At 42.4% G+C, this 25,863-nt stretch overlaps 5 protein-coding genes and 1 non-coding gene across 8 annotated transcripts in view; 3 read left to right on the plus strand and 3 right to left on the minus strand.

The window, feature by feature from the left end:
- Positions 1-17: 17 nt before the first annotated feature.
- On the minus strand, positions 18-5,411 carry maf1b (MAF1 homolog, negative regulator of RNA polymerase III b). The gene is made up of 8 exons (XM_076761270.1): positions 4,871-5,411; positions 4,443-4,531; positions 2,348-2,479; positions 2,060-2,222; positions 1,847-1,968; positions 1,627-1,746; positions 1,333-1,425; positions 18-1,226 (listed from the first exon to the last, which is right to left on the minus strand). Exons 2-8 carry the CDS (start codon positions 4,523-4,525, stop codon positions 1,202-1,204), a joined length of 738 nt encoding a protein of 245 aa, XP_076617385.1. The 5' UTR covers positions 4,526-4,531; positions 4,871-5,411; the 3' UTR covers positions 18-1,201.
- Positions 5,412-6,370: 959 nt separating this feature from the next.
- On the plus strand, positions 6,371-6,443 carry trnar-ccg (transfer RNA arginine (anticodon CCG)). The gene has a single exon. It is a non-coding gene; the product is annotated as a tRNA-Arg (tRNA).
- Positions 6,444-7,223: 780 nt separating this feature from the next.
- On the minus strand, positions 7,224-9,951 carry zfand1 (zinc finger, AN1-type domain 1). The gene is made up of 8 exons (XM_076761578.1): positions 9,843-9,951; positions 9,253-9,295; positions 8,869-8,908; positions 8,631-8,758; positions 8,340-8,431; positions 8,025-8,143; positions 7,724-7,879; positions 7,224-7,448 (listed from the first exon to the last, which is right to left on the minus strand). The coding sequence occupies exons 1-8, from the start codon at positions 9,895-9,897 to the stop codon at positions 7,272-7,274; spliced, it is 810 nt and encodes a 269-aa protein (XP_076617693.1). The 5' UTR covers positions 9,898-9,951; the 3' UTR covers positions 7,224-7,271.
- A 349-nt stretch (positions 9,952-10,300) lies between these two features.
- Positions 10,301-12,570, plus strand: chmp4c (charged multivesicular body protein 4C). The gene is made up of 5 exons (XM_076761701.1): positions 10,301-10,649; positions 11,138-11,315; positions 11,496-11,604; positions 11,788-11,914; positions 12,135-12,570. Exons 1-5 carry the CDS (start codon positions 10,436-10,438, stop codon positions 12,194-12,196), a joined length of 690 nt encoding a protein of 229 aa, XP_076617816.1. The 5' UTR covers positions 10,301-10,435; the 3' UTR covers positions 12,197-12,570.
- Positions 12,571-12,897: 327 nt separating this feature from the next.
- On the plus strand, positions 12,898-17,197 carry gimap4 (GTPase IMAP family member 4). 2 transcript variants are annotated; one of them, XM_076760956.1, is made up of 3 exons: positions 12,898-13,044; positions 13,689-14,459; positions 14,811-17,197. In XM_076760956.1, exons 1-3 carry the CDS (start codon positions 13,014-13,016, stop codon positions 14,813-14,815), a joined length of 807 nt encoding a protein of 268 aa, XP_076617071.1. In that variant the 5' UTR covers positions 12,898-13,013; the 3' UTR covers positions 14,816-17,197. The 2 variants fall into 2 exon arrangements, with proteins under 2 accessions (XP_076617071.1, XP_076617070.1); XM_076760955.1 differs by lacking the exon at positions 14,811-17,197 and having other exon boundaries at positions 12,918-13,044; positions 13,689-14,467.
- Positions 17,198-18,860: 1,663 nt separating this feature from the next.
- plxdc2b (plexin domain containing 2b) overlaps positions 18,861-25,863 on the minus strand; it is an 80,267-nt gene continuing 73,264 nt past the window's right edge. Inside the window, exons 13-15 of one of the 2 annotated variants that reach the window (XR_013079393.1) lie at positions 24,123-24,289; positions 20,616-22,809; positions 18,861-20,577 (exon numbers count right to left, since the gene is read on the minus strand). Coding sequence is in view for 1 of the 2 variants with exons in the window: in XM_076761697.1 (XP_076617812.1) it covers positions 22,690-22,809; positions 24,123-24,289 (287 nt within the window). In the remaining variant the exon portion in view is untranslated. Of the gene's footprint in view, positions 22,810-24,122; positions 24,290-25,863 lie in introns of both variants that reach the window. The other variant, XM_076761697.1, reaches the window with a different exon arrangement.

Consider the following 25,863-nt stretch of genomic DNA (forward strand, 5'->3'; position numbering starts at 1 on the left):
TCAAAGAGGAGCCAGGCTGATTCAAACACCGGTTTAATAATTCACATCTGCAATATATCGGCCAATTAAACAAAGCACAGAGCAGTCAAGAAAAGTCACAGAACTCCTACCCACATTTTAAGGAACGTAAAGAGGAGCTTCTCAATTTCTAAAAAAAACAATGGAAAACAGCCATTTCTCTGTCGTGTTTTTTCCTCTAAATTGAACTATACATTCACCTTTCAATGAAGCCATTGCACTGAGGAACTGAGCAAAGAAAAACACTGGCAGTACCAACATTTAGAAACGGGATTAACCACCAACAGGTCGGGGAGAGGAGCCGGGAAAAGGCTGTCGAATCAGACGAAGTATAAAATGAATCATGGGACTAGAAAACAGTGGATGGAAAGAGGACGATGGGACATCTGTTAAAAGCTGATATGTTTTCTAAGCTGCAACTCAGGTGCCAACGCTTTCCTTGGCAATGCCCTACTGTCTAAAGTACAGATGAGCGTTCGCAGTAATGTTCAACAATACAAGTTTCAGTTATAAATGCAGCGGTTTTTTGTTTGTTTTTTTTAAGATTTCAAACTCAGTGCTAAAAACAGTCTCACAGTAACGTCACTGTCGCACATAAGAAGCAACACGTAAAAGGAGCAAACAATGAACAAAAAGGGAGTTTCTCAGCCGATCGGTGAGTCAGTCTTAGCTGGGTTTTGGTGGACCCAATGCAGCCCCTTCCCCGGGTTATCAGAAATCTCAGTTCTCATTGTTGCTGGTGTTATCTGGGCTCCTTTTTTTTTTTGACATCATTTGCAAGAAACTCCGTTCCCTTGCAGTCTTTGTCCGCCACTCATCCACAACAAGACCTTCTATTCGAGCGTCCGTGGTCTCTCTGGAGATGTGGCAGGTGTGGAGAAGCCTGTGTGTGCTTGTTTGTTTGGAGCTTACGGTCAAAAAACGCCACACTGGAGAATGAAGGAGCTTAAAGTTACCGCGGGGTCTCAAAAAAAATGTCCAACGCCTCACGGCACACAGTTCACTGCCAGCAGAAGAGAAGCCTTCAAACATGCACTAGTGTAATGTTGTGAAAATGGCTTTGGATGAGCAAAATCCCAAAAAAACAAACCAAAAAGGAAAAAAAAATAGATGGGGCGAAAAACTGGAGGAGAGGAGGAAAAGCCTAGATATTCTTTGGCCGAGGTGCGTCCATCAGGGACGTTCACACGCACAGAGCTCTGGGGAACCTGGCACGAGAGGAGAAACACATTAATGCAGGTTCGTTTCATCGCATCCTTTGCATTAGAAGCCACATCCAATCGCTGAAAACCACCGGAGGGTAAGGAGGCTAACCTGTCCTCAGTGAAGCCGTCCATCTCCTCCTCGTCCTCCAGCTCCATGTCCAGCTCGTTGTCGAGACAGTCGCGGCCGTAGCCACTCAAGACGCTGCAGGTGTCAAAGATTCATACAACTTTTGTTGGATTCTACCTTTCTGTCACCTGAGTGTTTCTGTTATTTGTGTGTGTGGAAATGAAGGCTGTGGTGATTTAATGTTATCTCGCTGGTAAAGCAGAAATTTCCCCCGTAACGATTAATTAACTAAGCATTCATCTACACTCTACACAGCCTGAATGTCTCTGTGCTGACCTGACTGAGCGACATGTGAAGAATACAATCCTCTTCAGCTTCTTGTTGTAGAAGAAGTAGTTGAAGGACCAGAGGCTCCCCTCTTCACCAAAAGGGTCTGAGTCCAGATCAGGGTTGTAGCTGAGAACAAATAAGACATCAAGTTGAAACGGCTCACCTCAACACCAATTTTCAGAAGCATAAATAACACACACACCCACGTGTGTTAGTGCGTGCCTACCTGTAGATGTCACAGCCCTGCAGGTTGATCTCCTGGTCGATGGCGCTCCACAGCTCCGGCCCCAGAGAGTTGAACTCCCCTCCCACAGCTGAGAACAAGCTGCCATTTACTGCATTCGCCACCTTGAGAGAAACCACAGTCCCTCAGTTATCTGACAGAGACTTTCCTGTGTTGTCACAGTTTTCTGTAACAGCTACAGAGCAGCACACTAACCCAGTTGAGGCTGGGCTCTCGGCTGAACTCGTGAGCCCGTGCCGCACTGAAGTCATAGTCCGGCCTGAAGGACTCGTTGAGCGTCGTGATGAGGTAGAAAAGGGTCTTCCTGCAACACTTGTCACTCAGGGGGTTCTCCCCGTCCTCAATGCTCTTCCCCAGCCTGGACAGCAAAACACAGAGAGTGAAATCCAGAGAAATGCTTCATTATATTTTCTAACTATTCTGAAAAAGGTCCCTGGTGCCAGAGTCCCTGACAACAAACCCACTCTGGACTGCAGTACTCACTGTGAAGGGCTGGTGGCGCTGGTGGACTGAGGGGGAGACAGGGCCTCCAGGACGTGTGGCTCCCCCTCCTGGCAGAACTGCTTGAACATATGTTTGTCATCCCCTGCCATCTTACAGGAGTAGCTCTCAATCCTGCAGAGCACAAACAAAAGTGCATTAAATATGTGACGTTCGTGTGCTGCAAACACCACAGAGGAGGTCAACAAAGACACATCAGGGACACTTTTAAAGAATTTCATCAAAGACATGAAGCATATAAACCAGTTTTAGTCTTCCGTTCACAGATGTAAACAAATAAAAATAGAATAAAAACAAGCTGTGACGCAGATTAAACTTTTTTTATTGTGTTGCTATTCAGACCTCTTAGTGCTACTGTTTAAGCGTGCACTCCATCTTTGTTTTGGGAAAATACAAGTATCAGATTTGACAAACTTATTAAAAAGGCTCATAATGAGTGCAAAACAAGCAGACTGCAAGATCTCTATGAGCCGCGCCTCTGTTTGACAGACAGCCCTCGTCTTTCCACTGGGAGCCATATCTGCACAAACATCTGACAAGAACAAGCTGGTGCTAACATTTCCTGCCCGCTCTTTCATGTTTCTGGGTCAGACGCTGATATGCGAGCGGAGCAGACTGTTGCGCAGTTGTTTGTTTTGCCCCTCCCACCTACAAGTTATGCAAGAGCAAAAGGTTGTGCAGCTTAAGACTACTGAGACCCTCGCTGTCCTTGCCAACCTAATTATAGGAACACTGGGTGGCAGCGACACCACAGTGGAAATAACTGGCCTGGTTTTCCATACGCAACACAGCTGACCTGCCCGTGAAAACCCTGTGGGTAACCAGATGACAGGGCAGACACTGGAGCTGAGTGAGGATCAACACCAACAGACTGTTTTTAAAAAAGCCACAACAGCAACAAGCTCTTAACATCTGCGCACAACTCTAACCAAAAATGCATGTGTTTTAATGCATTTAGTAACGTAGTTAGCTCTGTGTAACTTTAATCAATAGTGGTACAAAACAAGCTGATAATTGCTGTTGAAAGTTGTTTAATTCAACCCTTACATTTAGTACAACCAAATGCTTATCTCCTGAAAATATCATAACCCTCCTGTAAGCCTGGTTGGTACATTTTTAGTCCAAGGCTGCAGTTTGTGAGTCCTGCTGCTATGATGGGCCGCCTCACTAATCCACTAAGCAGCCTAAACACCAGCAGCCTTGGCAGCCTCAGCAGCACTCAGCTATCATGCACCACTGCGGTATGTGTTTATGCGTGCATCCACATACGCTCTGATAACATACTTCACAACAGCCTCCAAAATAACCCCAGAGTGGTGGTGTGAGAGGACACCGTGCCATGCGTCACTCTAGGTCACAGACAGCACAGAAGCTCGGTTTCACCGCCCACGCTCAAACCCTGCACAGCTCCGCAACCCACTGCCCTTTATGTAACTCCACTGTCACTGAAACTGAAGGCCTTACATAACCTGAAACACACTGTAGCATTTGTACAGTCTGCAAAGTCGAAAACATGCAGTGCTGGTTAGCTATTAACTTTGAGCAGAGGCTCTGAAGCAGAATTTCAGCCTGGTCGTCTGTTATCAGGATACTGCAGGTGTCTGTTTGCTCCACTACCCCCGTTTATGAGCACTGTCAGCGATCTCTGGACCAGCCACACCTTTCATACACTGACAATCCTCGTTTGATGACATCACACCAGACATGATTTTTTGCCCTATAAGGGGAACTTCAGCGTACATGAAGTGCTCTCCACTCCAGTGGCTTTTGCTTTCTCTGGCTTTGGTACAAACACAATGCCTGAAGTTTCACTTTGGAGCTGATTTTCCTGTTGAGCCGATAAGTCTGCTCTTCTGACATAAAAACCACAAAGCTATTTGCACAAACACACCCTCAGATGGGACTCATGCATGCATCTCTCCAGGGACGATGGGGGGGGTGTTTACTACGTGTCTGTGCAAAAGCACTTCAACTACAGGAAGTTAGACCTCTGGAAAATACTGCACCCAAAAAGTCTGTCAAGAGTCAATCCTGATGGGCTCAGGTGTTCTTGTGTTGCTAGGGCGACGACCCTTACCTGCCAAGAATGCGAGACTCTCCTGTTTCAACACACAGTCGCGAGCTGAGGGCTTCAAAGCTGGAGTTTTCCAACAGTTTCATGGCTGTCTGTGACAAACAACAAACAAACACACACATTAGGAGACTTTACGTGTCTCGCGCATTATAAAACATAAAGTTTACATAAAAACAGACGCAATGGTTACCACGCGCACATAGCAGAGCACCGCTGATTGGTTGTTCAAGACAATTTAGCTTTTGCAAGCTAATGATATAGAATTAGTTACATAAATAATTAGCACGATCGGGCTACAGCGCCCCGCGAGGGTAAATCTTAGGTCAAAACACAGTTTCCCCTTTCTGCAGACCGCTGCCCCTCCCCCACCATGTTCAATTGAAGTTGACAAATCGTCTTCCTGTTTCCATATTACGCCACAATTTACTTACCGAGCAATATTTTCAGCGCAGGCAGAAAACAACTGGTTCAAAACCAGACACTCGTCTTCTTCGCCGAACTGGTTCCTCGGTGACGCCAAAGATTAACGACCCCCGCTTTGTTGTTGACCAGCTAACGTTAGCGGCTAGCTTGCTGGCTATTAACGCTCCTGTCTTCAATTCACAGCTGAGCTTTTAATTCGCACTCGAGCTTAAGCGTCTTACAAAAGCACTCGGTCGAGAATGAATTATTCTGAGGCCTTTTAAATTTATAGAAAAGCTGCTCTTCCCGATTAAATGCGACGAGATTAAATCCAAAGACTGTTGGCGTCCGTCGGAGTCTGTCTTCAGCGGCATCCCTTTCGACCTGATTTTACTAAAAGGTTTGTATTGGCCGAATCAAGTCGCCTTTTTCTGAGCGACTCGATCAGAAAAGTAGAAACTAACGAGCTACCTAGCCTAATAATTAACCGAAATGGCTCAAGGGTTCTGAAAATCGTCGACTACCTCAGCAACACATCTATTCTCATGAAAACAACGGAATCTACTGTACGCTCAAACCCAGCCCCTTTTCCATTATATACGCTGAGAAGACGTTCACACCCACTTTTATCACAGCCCTCTTGAGATTGGCTAGTTCATCTGTCTATATATAGTTGACGACTAATGTGATTGGTTAAAATTTCCTCCGTCAGTCCCGCTTGTACAGCTGTGTCAAATTTCTTGGTTATCTTGATGTTTTAACACGTTATCATAGATTTTATTTATTTTTTTTTTTAATATTATATTTGTTTTTTTTGCCCTTTGTGCTGCTACCATGTTGAATTAGTCGTCCAACAGAGAGCAGAGTCATGCCCGTTAAATTATCCTTATTCAATTATGATGCCAAACGTTATTATATTACTGTTTAAATGTCACATGTTGTAAGTGACAACTTGTAAAAATACAGTGATAAAATAACATTTCTTGATTATCTCTCAACCGCTATTGCTGAAACAAGAACTGCAAATTCAGAGTTGTTTTGCATTTATTTAAGATATTATGATAGGGTTTAGGTTTTGGAACAAGCCGTTAAAAATACGTATAGATGCACATATTCTCAGCCTGGCTCTGCATAAAATACGCAGTTTAAATGGTCTCTTTATTCAAGCTTCATTATTAAGTGGTCCAAATTTATCTTTCGTCATCAGTTTTATAGCTATCATTTGTGTTGCTTTTGAAATTTCAGCTTTTTTTTTTTTTTTTTTTTTTTTTTTTTTTTTTTTTTTGCGCTCTGTTATATCTCGTTATTGTAAAATACTGTACACTGCAGTACATTTCGCGAAATGTGCTGACTGAATTCATTAAAAACGTATCGGAGCATCAAGCATCCTGCAGCAGCATGATGATCTGACGAAATTAAATCCACCTTGAAAGGAAGAGCAGGCTGTTTTTTTGTTTTTCTGGTCTTCCCTTGTCAACCAACCACCTGCTGAAAGTGAAAACAAAAGTCTGCATTTTTTTCCTTACATCGGCCCAGTGGCCTAATGGATAAGGCATCAGCCTCCGGAGCTGGGGATTGTGGGTTCAAGTCCCACCTGGGTCGTATAAATCCTACCTGGTAACATGATTTATAAAGCAGCACATCGTAATCACAATATGTAGCACCCTGTTAACCTACCACATCAACTTGAATGTGAATTGGGATGCTGCTATGTTCCCTTCAAAGGAAATTGGAGCTTTTCAAACTGGACATGTTGTCCAACATGTTTTTGTGTCTAAGCAACTAATAATAACAATGTGAAAAAATATTGTGCACTGCAGCTGTAAAATAGGCTGCAATCTAACCCCTGAAGGAGTTTATGTACTTTCAATGCATGTCCACTAATAATGTTTAGTTTTGCCACTGACAGGCTAAGACTGTTATTGCTCTCCTCATTTTACCTCAATGTTAAACACACTTCATTCAAACTTTGCAGGAACAACAGGAAACTCAAAAATCTCTCGGTTGCCTTTCCACTTTTCCAATGACCATCAGGTCTGATTTCATCAAAATAAACTCTTAATTCAGAGTTTGAATTGAAAATATTGGGTGAGGAGCAATATGGAGATCAGGCATTGAAGAGGCAGCTGGGAAAACAGCATGAAGGAGCAGAATAATTTCATAGTGGACGTACATTGATCGTGCTACAGATTAAACTGCAGCCTGTTTCATGGCTGCAACACTCTCACTCAATAATGGACTAGTTTCAAAAGCAGATGCCCCCATTAGTCACTTAGACACAAAAACATCGGAAAATAGGGTCCAGGTTGAAAAAAGGTTTCCCTTTAGCCAACAGCTTCCACATTTTAATAAAACCTACCAGATAAGAAAGTGCAGCCCAAGTTAAAATTATCAATAAAACACTTTAATGATAGAAATACAAACAGTTTGTCAGGTCTGTGGGATATAGTCAGAAACATCCTCGAGGCCTGTGCACTCATTGTCCAAGTACTCCAGGATCACATTACCCCCATTGTACAGAGGGGTTTCTGGGTGAGCCAACAGTGAGAGCAGGGTGTCGTCCATTCGGAAAGCCTCGCCTGTAAGAGGGTGACATAGCCGTAGTTTCTGTAAACAGAGAGCACAGAGAATCACTGTTAAGACTTATTGGAGAAATATACACCATGTTGTGCTTTTTCCCTGGAATATTTCAATGAGAGTTTACAATTCAGTTACACTTGGAGGAAAACTTAGCCTGTTAGACTAAGAAATGTATAAAATATTGAATTCCTTTGCGTTCATGCAGAATTTAGAGAAGAGACCCTTAAAATGGAAAGAGAGGATGATTCATTTAGTGGCAGCTGTAAACTTTGTGATTATCAGTGACTCCTGCTTTCTGTTACCTTAGCTGTCAGTATGTTATTGCTGTTCTTGAGGCTCGCTAGAGACGCTGCAAAATCCACCACTTTCCCTACACTCCATTTGGAGCAGAAGAACATGGGTTGGCTCGATTCTTTGGATTCTTTGGGAAGATACACCTGAAAATAGGTTCTTTCTGTCTGGAAAGCCAAAAAAAATGAGAGGAAATGAGTAGTTGGACAAAATAATAGAGGAACAGATGAACAATGCAGATAATCATGTGAATGTGAAAAGTTATTTTCACATCAGGATTCATGAACAGAATCAAGACAGCTTGGATTTTACCTGTGGCAATCCCTTGTCTCCTGCAGCATGCAGCTTCAGTTTCATTAATGCTACCTTAGCTGCAGTTGCACTGTTCTTAGCTCCTCTGCGTCCTTTACGTTTGGATCCATCCTTTGACTCTGAGTAATCACAAGAGAGTAAAACACACATAATGCAAACACAAGCAGGTTGAGGATCACAAAAACATGCTAACGAGTTATGACAAAGATCAGAGCTGTTTCTTTTAATACTGATTCCAGGTGGACAAATAAAGAATGACAGAAAAACGTCTGTCTGTGAGCAACTTGTCAAGATACAAACTACACAGTAACTAACCAACGATCTTCTGAACCAGCTCTTTCGTGGCTGCCATTCGAGGCTTTTGGACCTCCAACTTCTCACACTTGTGATCATCTTGATGACGATGGCTGTAAGGAAAGAACAAAAGAAATACGACCCTTTCAGTTTCTCAAATACAATAATCATGTACTGTAAAAAATGAGGACAATGCAGTAACCCCTTTCCTCTTCTGTGTAAAGTCTATGAGGTGGGATGTGCCATACAGGTCAAGACAAGCTACGCTGTTTAATAAAAATGTTACTAGAAAAAAAAAAACTGTAAACCTACACCAGACAGAAATGTTTTTCACACTGCGGACATATTACTGGAAGCAATTCTTTCCCCTTGCAGTCGTGAAATGAGCATGGGTAACTTGTGCTGCCACCCACAGACCGGGATTCCTTTTTCACCGGCTCCTGAAAAAAAAGTTAAAGGAAATATGAAAACAACCCAGGACAGGACAGAGGAAAAAATGTCAGAGTGGTAATCTTATCGAAGAAAAAGACATTAGAAATCAACAACATACCTCTGAACATGAATGGGCCTCTCTGCTTCTGTGTTCAAGGCTGTAAGAGGCAAAAAAAATAAATAAATGTTTAACCAACAATAACATATGTGGACTGATCAGAGGTGAAAGTATCAAAGTACATTTATGATGTACTTTATTGGACCATTTCTATATTATGCAGCCTTATACTTTTACTTCCCTATTCTGCTTTGTGGAGTAGACTAGAGTTACAAGCAATTACTTAAAAAAATAGGACTTTTTAAATGAAAGTAATACTTAACCTTTCTTTGGGTTGAGTGCTTACACAGTGTGGTATTTCTTCTTCATTACTTAAAGTTCGTGATCTGAATACTTTCTCTGATTTTGTAAAGTCATAAACATTACAAGATGATGAACTCGTACCAGAAAACACCGCTGCAGCAATCACAAACAAACGGAAGGAAATCTAGAAGAACAAAGCAAATCCAGTGAGTCTCAGAGCTGAATTCAACAACAAACTGCAAAACACAGACACTTCAATGTTTCCCAACTCAAAATCTGTCTATCGGACACAACATATTGGGCTGAAGTCGCAGATGTAACAATGGTGAATATAGGTAACGTTAGACACCAGAGTTATTCAGTGATGCTAACTCATTTGAATCTGGGCAGAAACTCTTACATTTTTAGTGGCATACCTGAGTGCCAAACATAATTTCTCCACAAACACCGGTTTCCCATACGAAACTCTGTATTTGATATAATTTACATTGGAAAGTTTTTAATTGATATAATAACCGAACACCGACCATGATTAAAACTAGTTAGCGGTTAGCATGCGAGCTAGTGTAGCGAGCTAACAGTTACAGAAAGTCAAATGATACCAGCTAGCTAGCTAACAGGCTAACCACGCTAAAGGAACGCTAGGTGTGTTTCATATTAACAAATACGACAGACTAATGTCAAACTTTAATACACTTGCTTATTTCAACTCGGGTGGCGATGACACGGACCTTTCTGATTGCAGGAACCGATCTGACAGTGCTTCCCAATATCTAGTTCAGCCATTAGCTAGCCGTGAGTCTGCGGACATCAACATGAACCTTGACCCCAGAGTTGACGTCACGTGACCGAGATGTTTTTTTCTTCTGTTCTTTTTGAAACAGTTTCTCTCGGTTTTACCCCGAAAACTGAATTTTAATTACTTTCTTGGCTGTTTAGATTAAATTAAGATGCAGGTTTAAGTATATATTTGTATCTGTTCGCCTCTCACAAAATACATCCGATATAATTTGTTACATAATTAAAGAAAAACTTTATTAGTTTATTATCTAACTTTAACCAAGAGACGTTCAACCATGAGATTAAAAAAAAGCTTAGGGTGAAAAAGGAGGGAGGCGTCAAGTGTCACCACGTCACGCAGGTAATGATGAAAGGTGTGGTGAAAGGTGCGTTCACTGACTGGTTTGAATTGAAAGGACAAAGCCGTCGAGCTGGAAAATCCGCCGCAACGCACCCGCCCGTCGAAAAAATTTGAAGTAGGACGGTATAACCACACAGCCTGGAGGAGTTCGTCTATACTCCAGACATCAACAACGGCTAAGAAATGAGCAAAATCACGAAATTATTCAAGGGGAGCTCCGGCTCGAGCTCCTCGAAGTCCAAACACCACCGGTCGCGCGGCGGACCTTCACCCCAGGAGGCCATCCACAAACTCCGGGAAACAGAGGAAATGCTGACCAAGAAACAAGACTACCTGGAGAAGAGGATAGAGCAAGAAATCGCGATAGCCAAGAAGAACGGCACAAAAAACAAACGGGGTACCTCTTATTTTAATCTTGGCCTTAAATTATCTGTGCACCTGCACTTCCTTGGCAGAGGCTTTTATTACGTATGTGCGCCATGGCTTGAAACGGGTGGGACAGTGTCAAAGTTTACCAAGTTTTAAGGGAAATATTATAATAGAACTCCTTAAAAGTATTAGAAAATTAGATTGAAAATGATAAAACACTTTGAGGTGGAGGAACGAGCCTAAACTCAAGGCCACACATACGTACCTGTAAGACGTACGTTTCTTAAGGTAGTATGCAGCAAATACAAGAGGTTTGTTACAAGTGAAGTATTTCATTAAATCTGACAGTGAAAGGAACCTACAGAGCTCAGTGTGTTTTCTCATGTGAAGCCTTGTGCTCGTTTAATCACCCCAGACTAAAAATAACCATTGGGAGGAACCTTGTATCTGTTGTTTGTAAATGCTGAATACTTCACAGACAGATAACACCGTCAATCTGCGACCTTTCTGTATCAGCTGCCCTGCAGGCCTTGAAGAGGAAGAAGCGCTTGGAGCAGCAGCTCACGCAGATTGATGGCACGCTGTCCACCATCGAGTTTCAGAGGGAAGCTTTGGAGAACTCGCACACCAACACAGAGGTCCTGAAGAACATGGGCTTTGCTGCCAAGGCCATGAAGAAGGTCCACGAGAACATGTAAGAACACCGTCCAGTAAGCACTGAACCTTCTCACTTGACAAGTGTCAGAAAAGATTAATAAATGGAAAGGACAAATAATCATTAGCCATAATGACATAATCATTAGCTGCAGCCCTGTAATTTAAATGTAAGTTTACACTTGACTTTGCAGTGTTGTTTAATTTTTTGTCTTTTCAGGGACGTTGACAAGATCGATGATCTGATGCAGGACATCACAGAGCAACAGGATGTGGCCCAAGAGATCAGCGATGCCATCTCCAGACCTTTCGGCCAGGAATATGATGAGGTTGACGCATTTCCTTCCTCCTCCATGTTGTCATTTACCCTTTTGACACATCACAGATTTGGAAATGCGCTCTGTACTTTCTGTGTGCTAATCTGTTCCCTGAACTGCTATTATTGTAAAAATGGACCAAAAAAGCACCTGACCGAAGCCTGAATCCTGTGTGTACTTTGTGTGTTTTGTTAGGATGAGCTGCTGGCAGAGCTGGAAGAGCTGGAACAGGAGGAGCTGGAGGACAACATGAGGAGTATGGGTGGACTACCCGCCGTGCCCAGCTCCAAACTGCCCTCAGCGCGGCCCAGTCAGCGCGCAAGTGAGTGCAACTCTGCAAAGACCTGATACTGATTACTTTTTTTAAGCAGTAGCCACAGGAAGCTGCCGCATGTACTTCAACATGTATGAACCACTGTCACCACCGCGGAGCAGCAAAACTGAGCTGTCACCTCCAAAACTACAAGCATGTGATTGATGCTGAACAGGGAATTTTTACTTCCTAACCCATTCAGTGTTAACTGTTCCTTTCTTTTTCACAGCAATCAAGAAAAGGGCTGAAGAGGAAGACGACATGCGTATGCTGGCATCATGGGCAACTTAATGGCATGAAGGCTGCCTCTCACACCAAGAGAAACAAATAGAAAAATTCTAGAAAGATCTCTTTCTTTGTTTAGCTTTTTGTATTAATTTTGAAGGTTTTTAGGGAAAATGAAGAGCATCACATCAGTTTTAAAATAAGCTTTTTGTTTATCGGCTTCTAATGCCACTTTGCAGATTGTATTTATCAAGGAATTGAAGTTTTTAAGCGAAGGAACTGACAAACTGAATTTTAGATTTGTCTCTTTTACCTTTTCTGTCTTTACAGTAATCGTTCTTACTTAGCCTGTACAGAATGCACTATTTCCACAGGACTAATGAAGACACAGTTATGACTGTGATGTTTTAACACATCGAGTTGATGCTCAATTATATTTCATACAGCTGTAAATAAAGTCTGATTTCACATCATTGTTGTAAATATTTTGCTTTATCAACATTCAACAATAAAAACAGCTATTGTCTAATAGTATTGTCTTTATTATGTTCATGTAGTATTTGTCCTGTGTGCCACATATTTGGGTTAATGTGGACTTTTTGGGATTTATATATTCTTTACAAGTTTCAAGTGGTGGGTTCTGTAATTTTAGAAGAACCTTTCCGCTCCTCATTTGTAATTAACTTTCAAAAATATCACGTCGTGTAGTTACGTAGCATCCGTTTTGTCGGACCTTTATTTTGAAAGACGAAGCCGGAACCAACGTCATTACATTTCGGTTAGCTTGCCACCTCTGTCATCAGGTAGGAAGTCCTCGTCCGGCTAACTAGCCTCCCAAAGACAAACAATACCTGAATAAAACCGCGATCAGGAATAAAACAATATGGAAGCGAATAGACCAGTTCAGACGACAGGTGAGCCAGTGACGTTAATATGTTTTAAAACTGTTTGTTGTTAACTTGCGAGTTAATATGAGGAGTTTCCATGGCTATTAAAATTAGCGCAAAGTTAGCAGACTGTCTCCAGGCTAACAGTATTTCCCCTCAATCCGGGATGTGACACGTTTCACACGTAATATGTTATGACGTTAAGAGGTTAGAAATATCTCATCTACTTTTATGTTCTTCTTACACTGTTATTAACGACGTCTGATGCAAATATATCAACTTTAGCAGTACGTCTTCATTAATCAATTGGGAAACTATGCTGCCACTGCGCGCTAACTTGACAAAAGCTTTTATTTGTGAAAGTTGGGTAAAGTAGAAAAAACATCCCAATGTAAATAAACCAAATGGGTTTGCTGAAGCGTATTATTTACATCATTGTGTTTTTAATGTACATTCACAACATATAAAAACAAACTAGACATATACATTTAGTATATTAAAGAAGATTTAGAAAAAGGTATAAATAATAGAGCATATTCAGGTAAGTGGAGCTAAAATAATCAGTTAGTTGATCAGTTAGTTGACCAGTGGAAAATTCATGACTGTAAAAATGTCTGCATGAAAATAATAAGTTACTCTAGTGCTGAAATATATCCATTCAATGACCGCAGCCGGAGATGTCTCTGGATCAGAGGAGGAAGCCAGAAAGGCGGCAGCTGCAGCCAAAGCAGCTAACCGCCTGCCTGAAGTCCGTCTGGTGGTGCTGGGCTGGAGGTGGCCGGGGAAGAGCCTGACTGGAAACACTATCCTGGGCCGAGAGGAGTTTCGGCTGGAGCGAGCAGCTGAGTTCTGTGTGAAGAGGCAGACGGAGGTGCAGGAGCGGCAGGTGACTGTGGTTGACACTCCAGGATGGTTCTCCGCCCAGGATACACCATCCTCCTACAAACAGGAGCTAGTGAGGGGAGCATCTCTCTGCCCTCCAGGTCCACACGCCTTCCTGCTCGTCATCCCTGTGGGCATGTTCACAGAGGTGGACCGGGCTCGCATCGAGGAGCACGTGAGCCTCTTCGGCGAGCGTGTGTGGAAGCACACCATTGTGGTTTTCAGCTGGGCGGAGGTGTTGAGGACCATTTCAATCGAGAGGTACATCCGCAGGGAGGGCAAGGAGCTGCAGTGGGTGCTGGAAAAGTGTAAGCGGAGGTACTTTGTTATCAACAACTGCATATTCGGGGAGCATCCCCAGGTGGGACGCTTGCTGGAAAGAGTGGAGAAGATGGTGGCAGAGGAGGGGGGCTTCTACAACCCAGAGGAGGCGGAGGAAGAGAAGAAACCTCTGGATGAGAACCAGAATCCAGCCAGGGAGGTGCGGGAGCTGGGGGCACGGCCCAAACAGAACTCTGGGCTGGCTTTGTCTAAGGCTATGGAGGTGGAGCCGCTTTCCAGTGAGTGATGTGTTTATGTTTGCTCAGGAGAAAGTCAAAGTGAGGTTTTGAAATGTTGTGAGTACCTTGAAGGACCCCTCCATTAATCAAAGATTAGAATTAAAGCTTGCTAGTCTTCTTTGAGATTTCAGTTTCTTTGTGCCAGCCTGGTGTGCATGAAATATAGTCGCTCACCAGCAAGGATAGAGCGAGGTTCACCACTTTGTGAACACATGATTGGATAAAGGATTTTACATGGACTCAGGAACACACAGCGTCAGAGCTTTTTTTGGTTAGAGCTAAATCCATGTGAATTAAGCTTGTATTTATGTGAAATGCAGCTGTGGTAATAATGCGTTTTTGTGATTCTAGATTAACAGGACACTCTCGGCTGATGGACCGTCTAAAGCACAGCAGCCTCTGCCTGACTGCACCGACGGCAAAGCTGCTTATTTGATGAGACAGAAAAGGGTAAATAACAGAAATGTTACTGAATGTACAAGCCAGTGTGATTTATTTATTTTTTCAATCAGACATGTTAGCGCGTGTTTTAGTCGTGAGCATTCTTTACGATGCTGTATGTTCTTACTGTGATGATATGAGAGGCCTTTGCCACATAAACCCCCTTTTCTTCATGCTGTCAAAACATATGTAATGCCCTGTTTTAACATATAATGATATTTTGGACTTAGCGAGATGTTCGAAGGTTTGTTAGAGTCTTGCAGGTTGTGTGATGGGATGGATTTTTAATTTAATGTAAACGAGGAAGCGCGAGCTGTTACACAGGTAACATCCAACCCAATGTGTACTGGACACTCCTTTTTCAGGGCGCATACCAGTTGAAGAACTGCACTAGTAAATTGTTACTATAATATTCTGTTAATGGCTGTGGAGGGAATTGCTTTTTTAACAGTTCCCATTTGTTGTGACCAAACTGTAAATGCTTTACTCATGTTGTAATGTTTATTACACTCTCACTGTACAGTTAAAAAGCACTCCAGCTGTTATTGATTTTTCGTCTGTTGCCTTAAAGAATTGATTTTGTTTCCCTTAAATGGATCTGTGAGATGTTTTTAATCACTTTGTGTGGGGGGATACGCTTGAGGCAAGGACGGGCGGCCGCGTAGAGCTGCGACGATGAGTCGATGCAGAGAAAATTAATCAGCAACTACATTAATAATCGATTAACTGATGCCAAATGTTCACTAGTTCAAGCAAAAGCAAGCAGAAAAGAAGTCATTTGACTTTAGGAGACTGTTCTGGATATTTTTCACTTTTTTTTTCTTTACATTTAAAATTCACTACTTTGACATTTTCTACCTCAAATGATTCATCAGTTAACTGCAAAAATATCCTGCAGATTAATCAGGAAGAAAAATGATGGTTAGAAGCAGCTCTGCTTGTGCTTTCTGCTGCAGAGCGACCTTATAAAGCCTCCACACACAGATGCACTCGCAGCCAGCTGGGAGTCACGTAGCTCCTCTTCCACGGGACAGATGTCCCTGCCTAACAGCAGAGTCAGCTGCTCTGGACAGACCCTCAAATCTTCCATGAGGAGGCGTGCCTCTGTTTTTTCTTTCATAGGCCCTTGATAGCTCAGTCGTCTTTTGTTAGCCACACTGATCACCAGATGAATCGGGCACTGTTGCACCACCAAAACAGTCCAGTTTAATCACTCCAGTGCTGCTGCTTGTGTGTCTGTGTTTATGGGGCCATTATAACGCTGGCCGAGCTGCACAAAGCATAAACAGGTCATAAATCCTTGCCTTAAACGTATCCCTCCACTGCAGGCCGTTTCACACGTAATTATACTTCACTAGTTTGCTTTTAGTTAACCTGGTGAAATGTAGGCGTGAATCAGGTACTAAAAGCATTTCTAGAGTAGCTGCGAGTTTTAAGAACCCTGTTTGGAAATTAGTGCCTTAAATATTATGTAAATGTCACAGATCACTCGTCACTCTTGGCCCTCAGGACCCACATCTGCTGGTTTTCACTCACCAAGATGGTCAGATAGAAAACCAGCAAAGCCTCGAGAGCCAGTATTTAACTTAAAGCCTTTCGCACTGCTGTAAATACTGTCTGTCGATCTGTTTCTTGAAAGCAGCTGTTGGTCTCGCACGAATGTGTTAATAATCTCAGCAAACCTCATGCTGTAAACGCAGCTCCATGATTGTTTCACCCCATGTGGGCAAAAACAGACATTTGTTGGCATTTAACACAAGAATATGAGACATTAAACAGGACCTGCTGTACACTGGTCCCTAAAGGACTCAATATTATGAAAAAGGACTTTAACTCTAAATATTCACCATTACAAACACTGCTGCTGTTGTTCAGTAGCACCAGTCGCAAAACAGCTGAATTATTTAACATGTGAAGGAGTCTTAAAATCATGACAAAATGCCAAGCACTTAAATTGAAAAAGAATATCAGGCACAAAATAAGGTTAGGATACAGCAGATGTGCAGCATGCACACAAACTGCTGGTAAACATGTAACCTAATATAACCCACCTCTGCAGCAGTGTTTGTAACGGAGACTCAGTTACTGTCTGAGTTCAGCACATGAATCAGGTTACTCTTAAGAAATTAATGAAAGAGTCGTCGTCTCTCTGAGCTTCGCCGTTCCTTTGTAGACCTGCAACATGTCCACTGACTGACACCACTTACAGTTGATTTGTTTGTGATGGAATGGCTTTATTTTAACTACAGCTGCACTGTCATTTTTCTATTAGGTCTAAATAAATGTATATTTTGATCAAACTCTGCAGCCTGTTCCTTGAATATCTGACAGGTGAGACTCATGAGGATTTGTCACTAAAGTGTACCTCTTTAATTTGTTATAAATTATGTGTCTGGGGTGATTTTAGATGCCTGGGCAGTAACTGTAAGACAAAATGAAAGCTCCTGGCTCAAAGAGAAGAGGTAGCTATGAGGCTAACCAAGGCTGCAACTTCACTTTTTGTAATTGATTAATCTGCAGATTCTTTTCTTGATTTATCTCTGCATTGTTTAGTCAATGAAATGTTTTAACAAAACCAGCATCACTTCTCAGAGCTTGTGCTGATGTCTGCAAATTGGTTGATCATCTGGCCAACAGTCCAAAAAATATTCAATTTATATCACAAATAACACATAAAAGGAGTAAAAACCTCCCATATTTCTAATTAAGCTGGAGCCTGAGTATATTTGGCATTTTTGCTGAAAAAAGGACTGAAACACTCAGCTTTTAAAATTGCAAACTAACTGATTTCTCGGCTTATTGTCTCCACTCACAAACTAATCCAGCATAACAAACAGCCTGAACATGAGGAGAGTAGGTGGTCTTGTTCAGGAAACAGATGGGAAACAAACTGCTGTCACAAAGGATCAGATTGTTTTTTGTAATAAATCACAGATGCGTTCAACCTCAGAATGGAGCCATCTCACTTATGTTTGTTTCTTTATGGACAGCAGTTCTGCAGTCTGACCACCAGGTGGCAGTAAAACATCATGTTGACATGGTGCACAGCTCTGGTGTGACCTTGCCAACAATATATTCATTAACTTCGTTTGGAGAATGTCATAGCTGAGTGCCAGCGCCCACTTATTACTGTTTATATGCAAACTATGCGGCGCCTGTGTTCATGTAGCACACTTCATTACTCCTGACTGTGCTGCTGAGTCTGTTCTTGTGCCACACATTACAGAAGTTTAATTCTAGCTTCGTCCTTAGTGCTGCTGCACCAACCTTAGGTTAAAAAGTCTGTAAGCTCTGCCTGGCTCGGTCAGTAATATGTTCCTCCTTCCTCGTACCTCCCAGCTTGCTGCGCTCCCCTTTGCTGTCCTGTTTAGTCAGCTTTTTCTCTGTACCGCTGTGGAGCTCTATCTCCTCAATCTGCAGGAAGGCAGTTCCACTATCTACCTGATCCAGGGATTTCACACAAACCAGGCAGCATTTTTCACTGCCATGCTCTCTCTCAGGGCCGATACAGATGATTTAAAGTAGAAAATTAGTTGTTTTTTTTTTTAATATACAGAAATGGGCCGCATGAAGCTGTGGGAAGATTTCAGTCAAGAGATTGATGTGCAGAATGAACACTGACAGGAAGCATTCAGCCTTCTGTCAGTCAAACGTCGGCTTCCCTCCAAATTAGCCCGTGCCAAGATCTTATTTAAAGTTTTGGCATGCATATTTAAATTAATTAAGGTGGCATTTAAGCCACAGTAATGCAGTAAGTGCCTCTGTTTTCCAGCTGCTCAGTGTTGGGCTTCGAGTGTATGCCTGAATGCTGATCACTTGAAGTGGCTGCACATGAAATTTCCTCCTTCTATTCTATGGTACTTATGAATACAGCCAAATGTCCACTTAAATGAAAGAGACAATCAGTTACACACAGCTGTAGGAGTGCAATGGAGATATTCTGAGGATGTCTTTGTATTTAACAACATTGTTTATTATTTCAAATGTAATCAAAACAACAGCAGTTACAGAAATTACAGACAGCTATGATACTGTGTGATTGAGTCTCATTGTGTGCTATGGAGTGTCATGATAAGATAGAAACAAGGTCACAGTTCTTGTTTCTTTATATCGAGCTCTGGCGACCGTCGCTCAATCTCTCTGACGTAACATCTTTCAATCCAACCCATAAGTCAGAGATCAAAATAATATCACACAGCAGTAACCTATCTCAACAACACCACTATGCTGCTTTTCGTCATCTAAAATAACACTGTTAAAGACAGTGGGAGTGAAAGTGATTAGTCCAGTCCAGTGAAGCAAGTGAAGCCTTTGCTGCGAGACAACATCAAAGTGTTTTCGGCTTTTCTGGTCGTGTTTAAGACAAACCAATCCGAGCGTCGGCCACCTTTTCTCTGACTGCATTTGAACAGTGGTTATAAAAACACTTGCAGTTTCAGGTGGCAGTGTACAACAAGCAGATGTTACAAGCACTTGCAAGGAGCAATTTCTCCACAGGGTTCAAGCTAACAGTAATGAAAAAAAAAATCTGTATGCATGAAAAAGCCATCGGCCTGTTAAACCTAACCCTCTGTGTCTCTCCTGTTGTGGAGAGGAGTTATGAAGAGTCACAAAAGAGGGTTTGAAAAGCAGGTTTGTCCTCAGAACTCAGTGTAAAGACGGATCTGTGTGAAGGTTTAAACAGCCAGTGAGTCCGTAGTTTGGTATTTGCGCATGACTCTTTGGGTATGTAGGCGACGAGGTGTGTTAACGTATTTAGAGGATGAACGTTTACGTCGTGTTAAGATGATTTGATTGGCGTCTACCGTCAGCTAAGCCCCGCCCCATTCGTTACTGTTGCTAGCACGTCCAACCTGACCTCGGTCGGTTCACAATGATAAGGTGGCAGATTTAACATCGAGATTAAGTTATTTCTGAAACAATGGATCCTTGATTTCAGGCAGTGGTGGTCAAATTCAAGTTTCTCATTTCGAGCCAAATGACAACTGTGGCTTTATCAGCCTCAGCTAGCGAGCTAATGAAGCTAACGTTAGCTTCTGACCTTAAAATGTTTCCGGTTGACTGCTTTTAAAATACGAATAATGTAAAAGTGGCCATAAATATGTATGTACATGACTAAAGCTGTCCGAGGCAGAGGCGAACACACTGTTGTGATGAAGAAAAAATATTTTGTTCGGCTTGCATACTCCTAGGAACAGGACTAACTGACTGGTCCGGTAAACGCAACGCGACCTCGGGTAACGTTAGCGCGAGTTTGTGCCTCTTTTTTCTAACATAATGAACCAGCAATGTTTGAAGAAAAAAAACTTACCAGTACTCTGACTGTATTTTCAGAATCATCAAAAACTCCTATATCCATACGGATGAAAAAAAAATGTCTATGGCAGGACAGATACGATTTTTAAACCGTTTCCCAAGTTTGCCACGGTTTCCCATCCCGATTATCGACAGGCCGCCATCTTTGTTTTCATTCATTAGCTTAATTCCGCGATTCTTGGCTCGGAAGTTGCTACTATAGGAAGTAAGCTAGTTAGCCGGACATGCTAACGTTTGCAGGTCATGATAGAGCAGATAAACACACTGATAAATCCATTCCTTACACTGTTTCTCTTGTATTTTGGTTTTGGTATGGCTAAATAAAGAGACACCACCCGCCTATTATTTAAATAGTGAGTACCTCTCTTACCACAGTCACATGAAATGTCAGCCTTCAACAGGTGGACGAATCCAAATCTTCACACCGTGCCTATTTACGGCTGCGTAGCTAGGATTGGACAATCCGCATTAGGGGGCGGGGTTTAGAGAGATCGCTTGTATTGCAGGTGTATATTGGAAATGGTTGTTTACTAACCAGTAAACCACCATAGCTACAACTAAACTGGTATGTTCAGGATGGTGTTATGGCTGCTGAGGCTGTGGGCAGGTTGAGGTAAATACTTGGAGATATATCTCACTCAGATGCTGATTAGTCTTTGGTCTCGATGTGATGAAGACAAGGTGAGAAATAAAAATAAAAAAAAATCCAGATGATTGTTATTTTTATGTGTTTTCAGTGTCAAACTGAACGGGTGTAATATTGCACGTTTTATTTTTTCAGTAGGATTCCAGGATATTGATCATGTCTGTAAAATGCGTCTACAATCATTGGTGTAAAAACATGATTTTGTCTTGAAGTGATACCTAAGAGTAGAAATGAGCGAATGTTTTCAGTTAGAAGCCTTGTGTACTGATCAGTGACAGTCATGACTGGAACAGTATTCACATTTAAGTAAAAAAGTAGAGAAAAAAAGGCCACTCATAAAAAATAAAAAACGTTTTTTGTACCATAACTGCTATACTACAAATGTTTGCCATGAGTTACCTGAATCTGCAAATGTTTTGGCCTTGGTATATACATTAATGTGTTGACGTGGATGAGCCAATCATAACATAAACACAGAGGTGCTGGCAACATCTTGGAAAAGGAAACCACACTGTAAAATCAAGGAAAACTCCAACCACCAGTACCAGTGTGTTTTCTGGCTCACACAAACTGTATCCAGATACCTCAGATTCCAATCAATAAGAATCAACTGTGCAGAGCCAGCTCGAACATATGCACCCATAAAGCAGGTGGATATCCAATCACTACTGTAAACTGCTCTCTTTTGCATTCACACAAATATACACACACACAGAATCACTTACACTTTAGAAAATATATTCAGCATACACACTCACAAGCGCCTGTCTTGTCATTTTGCATTAGTACCACATGTCAAATGAGCAAATAAAATGTGCATGGGGGAAAAAAAATGTGCAAACTCTAGTCAGGACAAAATGGCAAGGCAAAAAAATAAAATAAAAAACAACATAAAATGGTGTCAATGATGTAAGGAATCAATCAAAGAACCAATCAAAAGAATGAGAAGGATAAGAGTGTGCCCATCACCCATTAAAAATAAAACCCACTGAGATATTCCCAGTGAACAAAAAACATCTTACACCTCATTTGCAGAAAATGAAACCGGCCAAACATCACAAACTAAACTTCAACACCGAAGCTGAAAGTTCAGAGCTTTTTCTCTGAGCCGCGATCAATCGCAGTGACAGGAGTTCAGCTCGCGTCATATCGCGCGGCTGCAGCCTCTCTGTGCAGAGCGGGCAGTGGAAAAGTCAATCAAGCCTGCTGTGGTATTGAAAAGCAATACCGGCGGTCTATACAGATAAATGTGCCAACCCCTGTGAAAACAACATACTGAAAGAAAAAGGAAAAGAAGTAAAAACCTGATGGATATACAAAGGCCTATACAGTATAACCCCACCGACAATAGAGTGGAAATCTCTGTTCACATACTCTGTGTTGTTTCTGAAAATATATATTGTATAATTCACCCCCTCAGACACACCAGTATCCAGTCTAGGCAGTCAGGCTGTACAATCCCTCCATGGCGGCATGATAGCAGCCGTACAAAACTTAACCAACGCAGACTGAGTCGATGACATCAATGCTGTTCCCTCCCTCTGTCCCCGGTAGGTCAGTTCCTTGCCAAAAGGAGCTGAACGACGGGTTCAAGTCTTGGATCAGTTTTCAGGTTTTTCTCACTTCCTCAAGTCGTTGGCTGCTCTATCCAGTCTCATGTAGCGCTCAAGGGGCCGATTCCGCAGTCTTAATGAGTCATTGTGTACACTGAGCTCCTCCGTCGATAAGCACATCCTGGAGGTTCCTGGTGAGAGGTCCCTGTGGAGCAGGAGGGAGGAGGGCCGGTACAGGAGGGGGGCTGCGGGGATGCAGGCGCCCCCCCCTCCCTCAGCACTGCTCGGACTCGATGAAGCCCTCCTTCTCCTGGCCCACCGGCTCCACCTCTGCATAGGCTGGATGACCCGAACCCCGGCGAAACTTCATGGCCGGCCATCTGCTTGGGCGTCTCTGCAAGGGTGGGCAGGAGAGGACGAGCGTGAGGACAGCTTCAGGGCAAAGGTCAGAGATCACAGCCTCATCTAAAGGTTACGGCTGAGGTTGATCTTTGTCTGTGACCTGAGGACAGCCAGTGTCCACTGCCTATATAGCGCACTATATTTAACCTCGTATCAAATCAGCCATATTCACTTTATAGTGCACTGTGTTTAACCTCCACCATTTGATTTGAGTGTCTGAATTCAAAGGGTGTAACAAATCATGCTCTCCCTCGACATAAATATACAAAATAGTCCCAGAAAATACATGATTTTATTTGTGTTTAAGTAACATTGACAAAAAGCTACAGTGTTCAGCAGTTTCAGGAAGTTATTTAGCCTTTTTAAAAAGGAAACTATATACCTAAAAACATTTTTTTAAGTTTTACATCTTCAGTAGAAACAGAGGGGAGTCAGAAAGTATCGAGAGACTGACGCTGGTTTCTAATGAGGTTTGTTGACAATAATAAAAATATCCCCTTCCTTATCCCTTAAAAAACCTAAATTCGCTGTCTGATGTACGGCATGCCAGGACGGAGCTTCACTTCAGAGAAAGACATCCACATCAGGGAGTTCCTGTGATTGATACTGACCTTGTAATACTGACGAGGAGAACAACTTTGAACATGTGCAGTTTTGGTTTTAAAAGACGTTTGAACACTACTCAGTGTGCCACACTCTGCAAACAGCACCTGCTCATCCTCGGGGGAATTCACATTCATTTATTAAGAAAGACTGTGTGCACAGAGTTTCATCATTCCCCTCTCAAAATCCCCATGCATATGTATGAGGCACGAGTGGAAGGATAAAATGCACTGAGTCCTGAATGTGGTGTGTTTTTGTGCGGTCCTACAACTGTCTGTCTTTTCTTACTATTACACTGGAATGTGTGAAGGTTTAACAAAACGTGTCTTATTAAAACCAGAGGGACTTTGTACACATTTAACTACATGTCCATCTTTTTTACTGAGGCTTATATCCTGTCCTCATCCTACAGGTCAAAAACTCGTTTAACTATTTTTCTGTTTACCTAATTAGTAAGATAAAATTTAGTTTACAAAAAAGTTAACAAGATGATTGAATAAAACATTTTCAGAAAACTTCAAGGACTTCTCGTATGTGTTGGCTTAAAAGTTTAAAACTATGAGACTGAACGAAATACATTCTTGACCCTAGAAGAGCGAAGCAATGGACCTTGTTGTGTGCTGATGTTTCCAAAGTCAAGGACAATCTTCCACCTGGAACCAACTACCTGGCTTCATGTCAGATGGCAGCGCCTCTACTCACCTCAATAAGGAAGAGGCTGGCTGCAGAGGTCGGGTGATGGTAGACGTACACGGTGACCAGCACGCCGGCGACCATGATGAGCATCACCAGGAGGATGCCGAGGATCAGGCCGATGTGCAGTGGGTGTGTACCTGGCATCCTGTCTACAGCGCTGTCCGCAGGCATCACTGAAAAACAACACAAAAATATCCCATTACAGCCTTTTATGCAGCGATACCAACGCTAATGTGTTTATAAGTGTTTATACCTTCAGTTTCTCTCCTGTTTTCATTGCAACTTTACTGTGTACTAATGCTTTTTATTACTAAATGGATGCTGTTAAATGTTAGCGATGATTAATGTGCACTGCCTGCTCTAAATAAACAATAAACACGCCTAAAATGCTGAGATAAAGCAGCAAAATTAGTTTTCTGCTTTTGCTGCAGTTCTGTTGTTGACCAGCAGGGGACACTCATCATTCATCAATACCTACTTGTCTCACAACATTGTCACACTTCTGGACCAAATTCTGCAATTTGTCCCCACATTAAAAAAAAACAAAACGCTGAAAACATAAACACTTCTACAGCAAATCTCCTTCAGCCATGTATGTTTGAAAATATTCATTTTCAGTAGATTTCATAGGGATGATTAACGGGACATTTCCTTCACTTGGAGAGCAGATTGAAGGTTCATGTTTAAATTGGGTCTTTGGTACTCTGTGGCATGATCGCTCTGTGCTCTGTTTAGGTATTCATGGGCAGTTTCTTCTCCCCCCAAAGTACGAGTAAGAGTTAATCCCAAGACAAGGTTAGCAGCATATGGGACTGATAGGACGAAGAAACAGGCCTACAGATGCTGATAAGATTCCTATTGCAGCCTCCAGCCGTGGCGATGCAAACTGAAGAGGCTGTATATAGTGACTACATAATGGGTCTGTCCTTCAGCGCGCCTTGGAAGACATCACTCGTCTTTAAAGCACTTTCTCAGATTCATATTGGAGCCTCGACCCGGCAGGTAGTTCTGAGAGTTCTTTTGAAGATGATGAGAGCATCCTGTCACCTTTTGGGAATATCTGTTTTCATCTATGGCGGCGCAATTTCCAAACAAGAAAAATACAAGAGAATTTTCACCTGCAATTTGTCAGCTGGAAGAGCACATAGAATAAGAATAGAACAGAGCAGAGAGAGAAAGAGTGTTCGCAGTGCTGGCAAGACCCAGCAGCCAAACACTGATCGTAGCAGGGGAGAACAAATGAAGTGATTATGAAACAAATGGCACGGATGCAGCCCTCATATCGTGTCTCGCACAGATTTATAGCAGGTTCAGTCCAGATCTATTCGCAGATTTCTTCTTCTATGGCCCCCTGACAACCTCTCCCCTGTGCCGATCTCCTCCCTGGCTTTAATTAGCAGCTATAGCCACTGCCGAGCTTGTCAGCCAACCGGCCTCTCCCCTGGCTCCCTGCCTCATTGATTTCCAGCACACAGAGTAACCGAGTGGTAATCAAACCTGTCTGATGTGTGTGGCCGGTAACTGTGAACGCGTGGTTGTGTAAGTCAGTGTGGCCATTATGTGCACTCCTAAGCTGGAAATTTAAAAAGCACTAAGTATAGATGTTTTGGTGCGCTGAGAGGAAAGATTACCTCCACTGTCCACAATCTGACTGTAAACTGTTTTCATAATGCCATTTGTTGTTGGATGTAGTGTTTTTTCATGATAGCTCTCAGAGCACGCTGTCAGCTAGCAACTCAGGAGCCCT

The sequence above is a fragment of the Chaetodon auriga genome, chromosome 21, assembly GCF_051107435.1.
Source record: "Chaetodon auriga isolate fChaAug3 chromosome 21, fChaAug3.hap1, whole genome shotgun sequence".
Lineage (NCBI taxonomy): Eukaryota > Metazoa > Chordata > Actinopteri > Chaetodontiformes > Chaetodontidae > Chaetodon > Chaetodon auriga.

Bases quoted from the DNA above. Each gene is read 5' to 3' on its own strand.
- maf1b (XM_076761270.1), bottom strand. From the start codon at position 4,525: ATGAAACTGTTGGAAAACTCCAGCTTTGAAGCCCTCAGCTCGCGACTG. The intron at 1,426-1,626 runs GTCAGCACAGAG...TGACACCTGCAG, and splicing joins TTCACATGTCGCTCAGTCAG to CGTCTTGAGTGGCTACGGCC. The intron at 1,227-1,332 runs GTTAGCCTCCTT...CTCTCGTGCCAG, and splicing joins GACGGCTTCACTGAGGACAG to GTTCCCCAGAGCTCTGTGCG.
- zfand1 (XM_076761578.1), bottom strand. From the start codon at position 9,897: ATGGCTGAACTAGATATTGGGAAGCACTGTCAGATCGGTTCCTGCAAT. The intron at 9,296-9,842 runs GTCCGTGTCATC...TTGTTCTTCTAG, and splicing joins CGGTTCCTGCAATCAGAAAG to ATTTCCTTCCGTTTGTTTGT. The intron at 8,432-8,630 runs GTAGGTTTACAG...CTTTCCTTACAG, and splicing joins GAAAAACATTTCTGTCTGGT to CCATCGTCATCAAGATGATC.
- chmp4c (XM_076761701.1), top strand. From the start codon at position 10,436: ATGAGCAAAATCACGAAATTATTCAAGGGGAGCTCCGGCTCGAGCTCC. The intron at 11,316-11,495 runs GTAAGAACACCG...TTGTCTTTTCAG, and splicing joins AAGAAGGTCCACGAGAACAT to GGACGTTGACAAGATCGATG. The intron at 11,605-11,787 runs GTTGACGCATTT...GTGTTTTGTTAG, and splicing joins TCGGCCAGGAATATGATGAG to GATGAGCTGCTGGCAGAGCT.
- gimap4 (XM_076760955.1), top strand. From the start codon at position 13,014: ATGGAAGCGAATAGACCAGTTCAGACGACAG. The intron at 13,045-13,688 runs GTGAGCCAGTGA...CAATGACCGCAG, and splicing joins TAGACCAGTTCAGACGACAG to CCGGAGATGTCTCTGGATCA.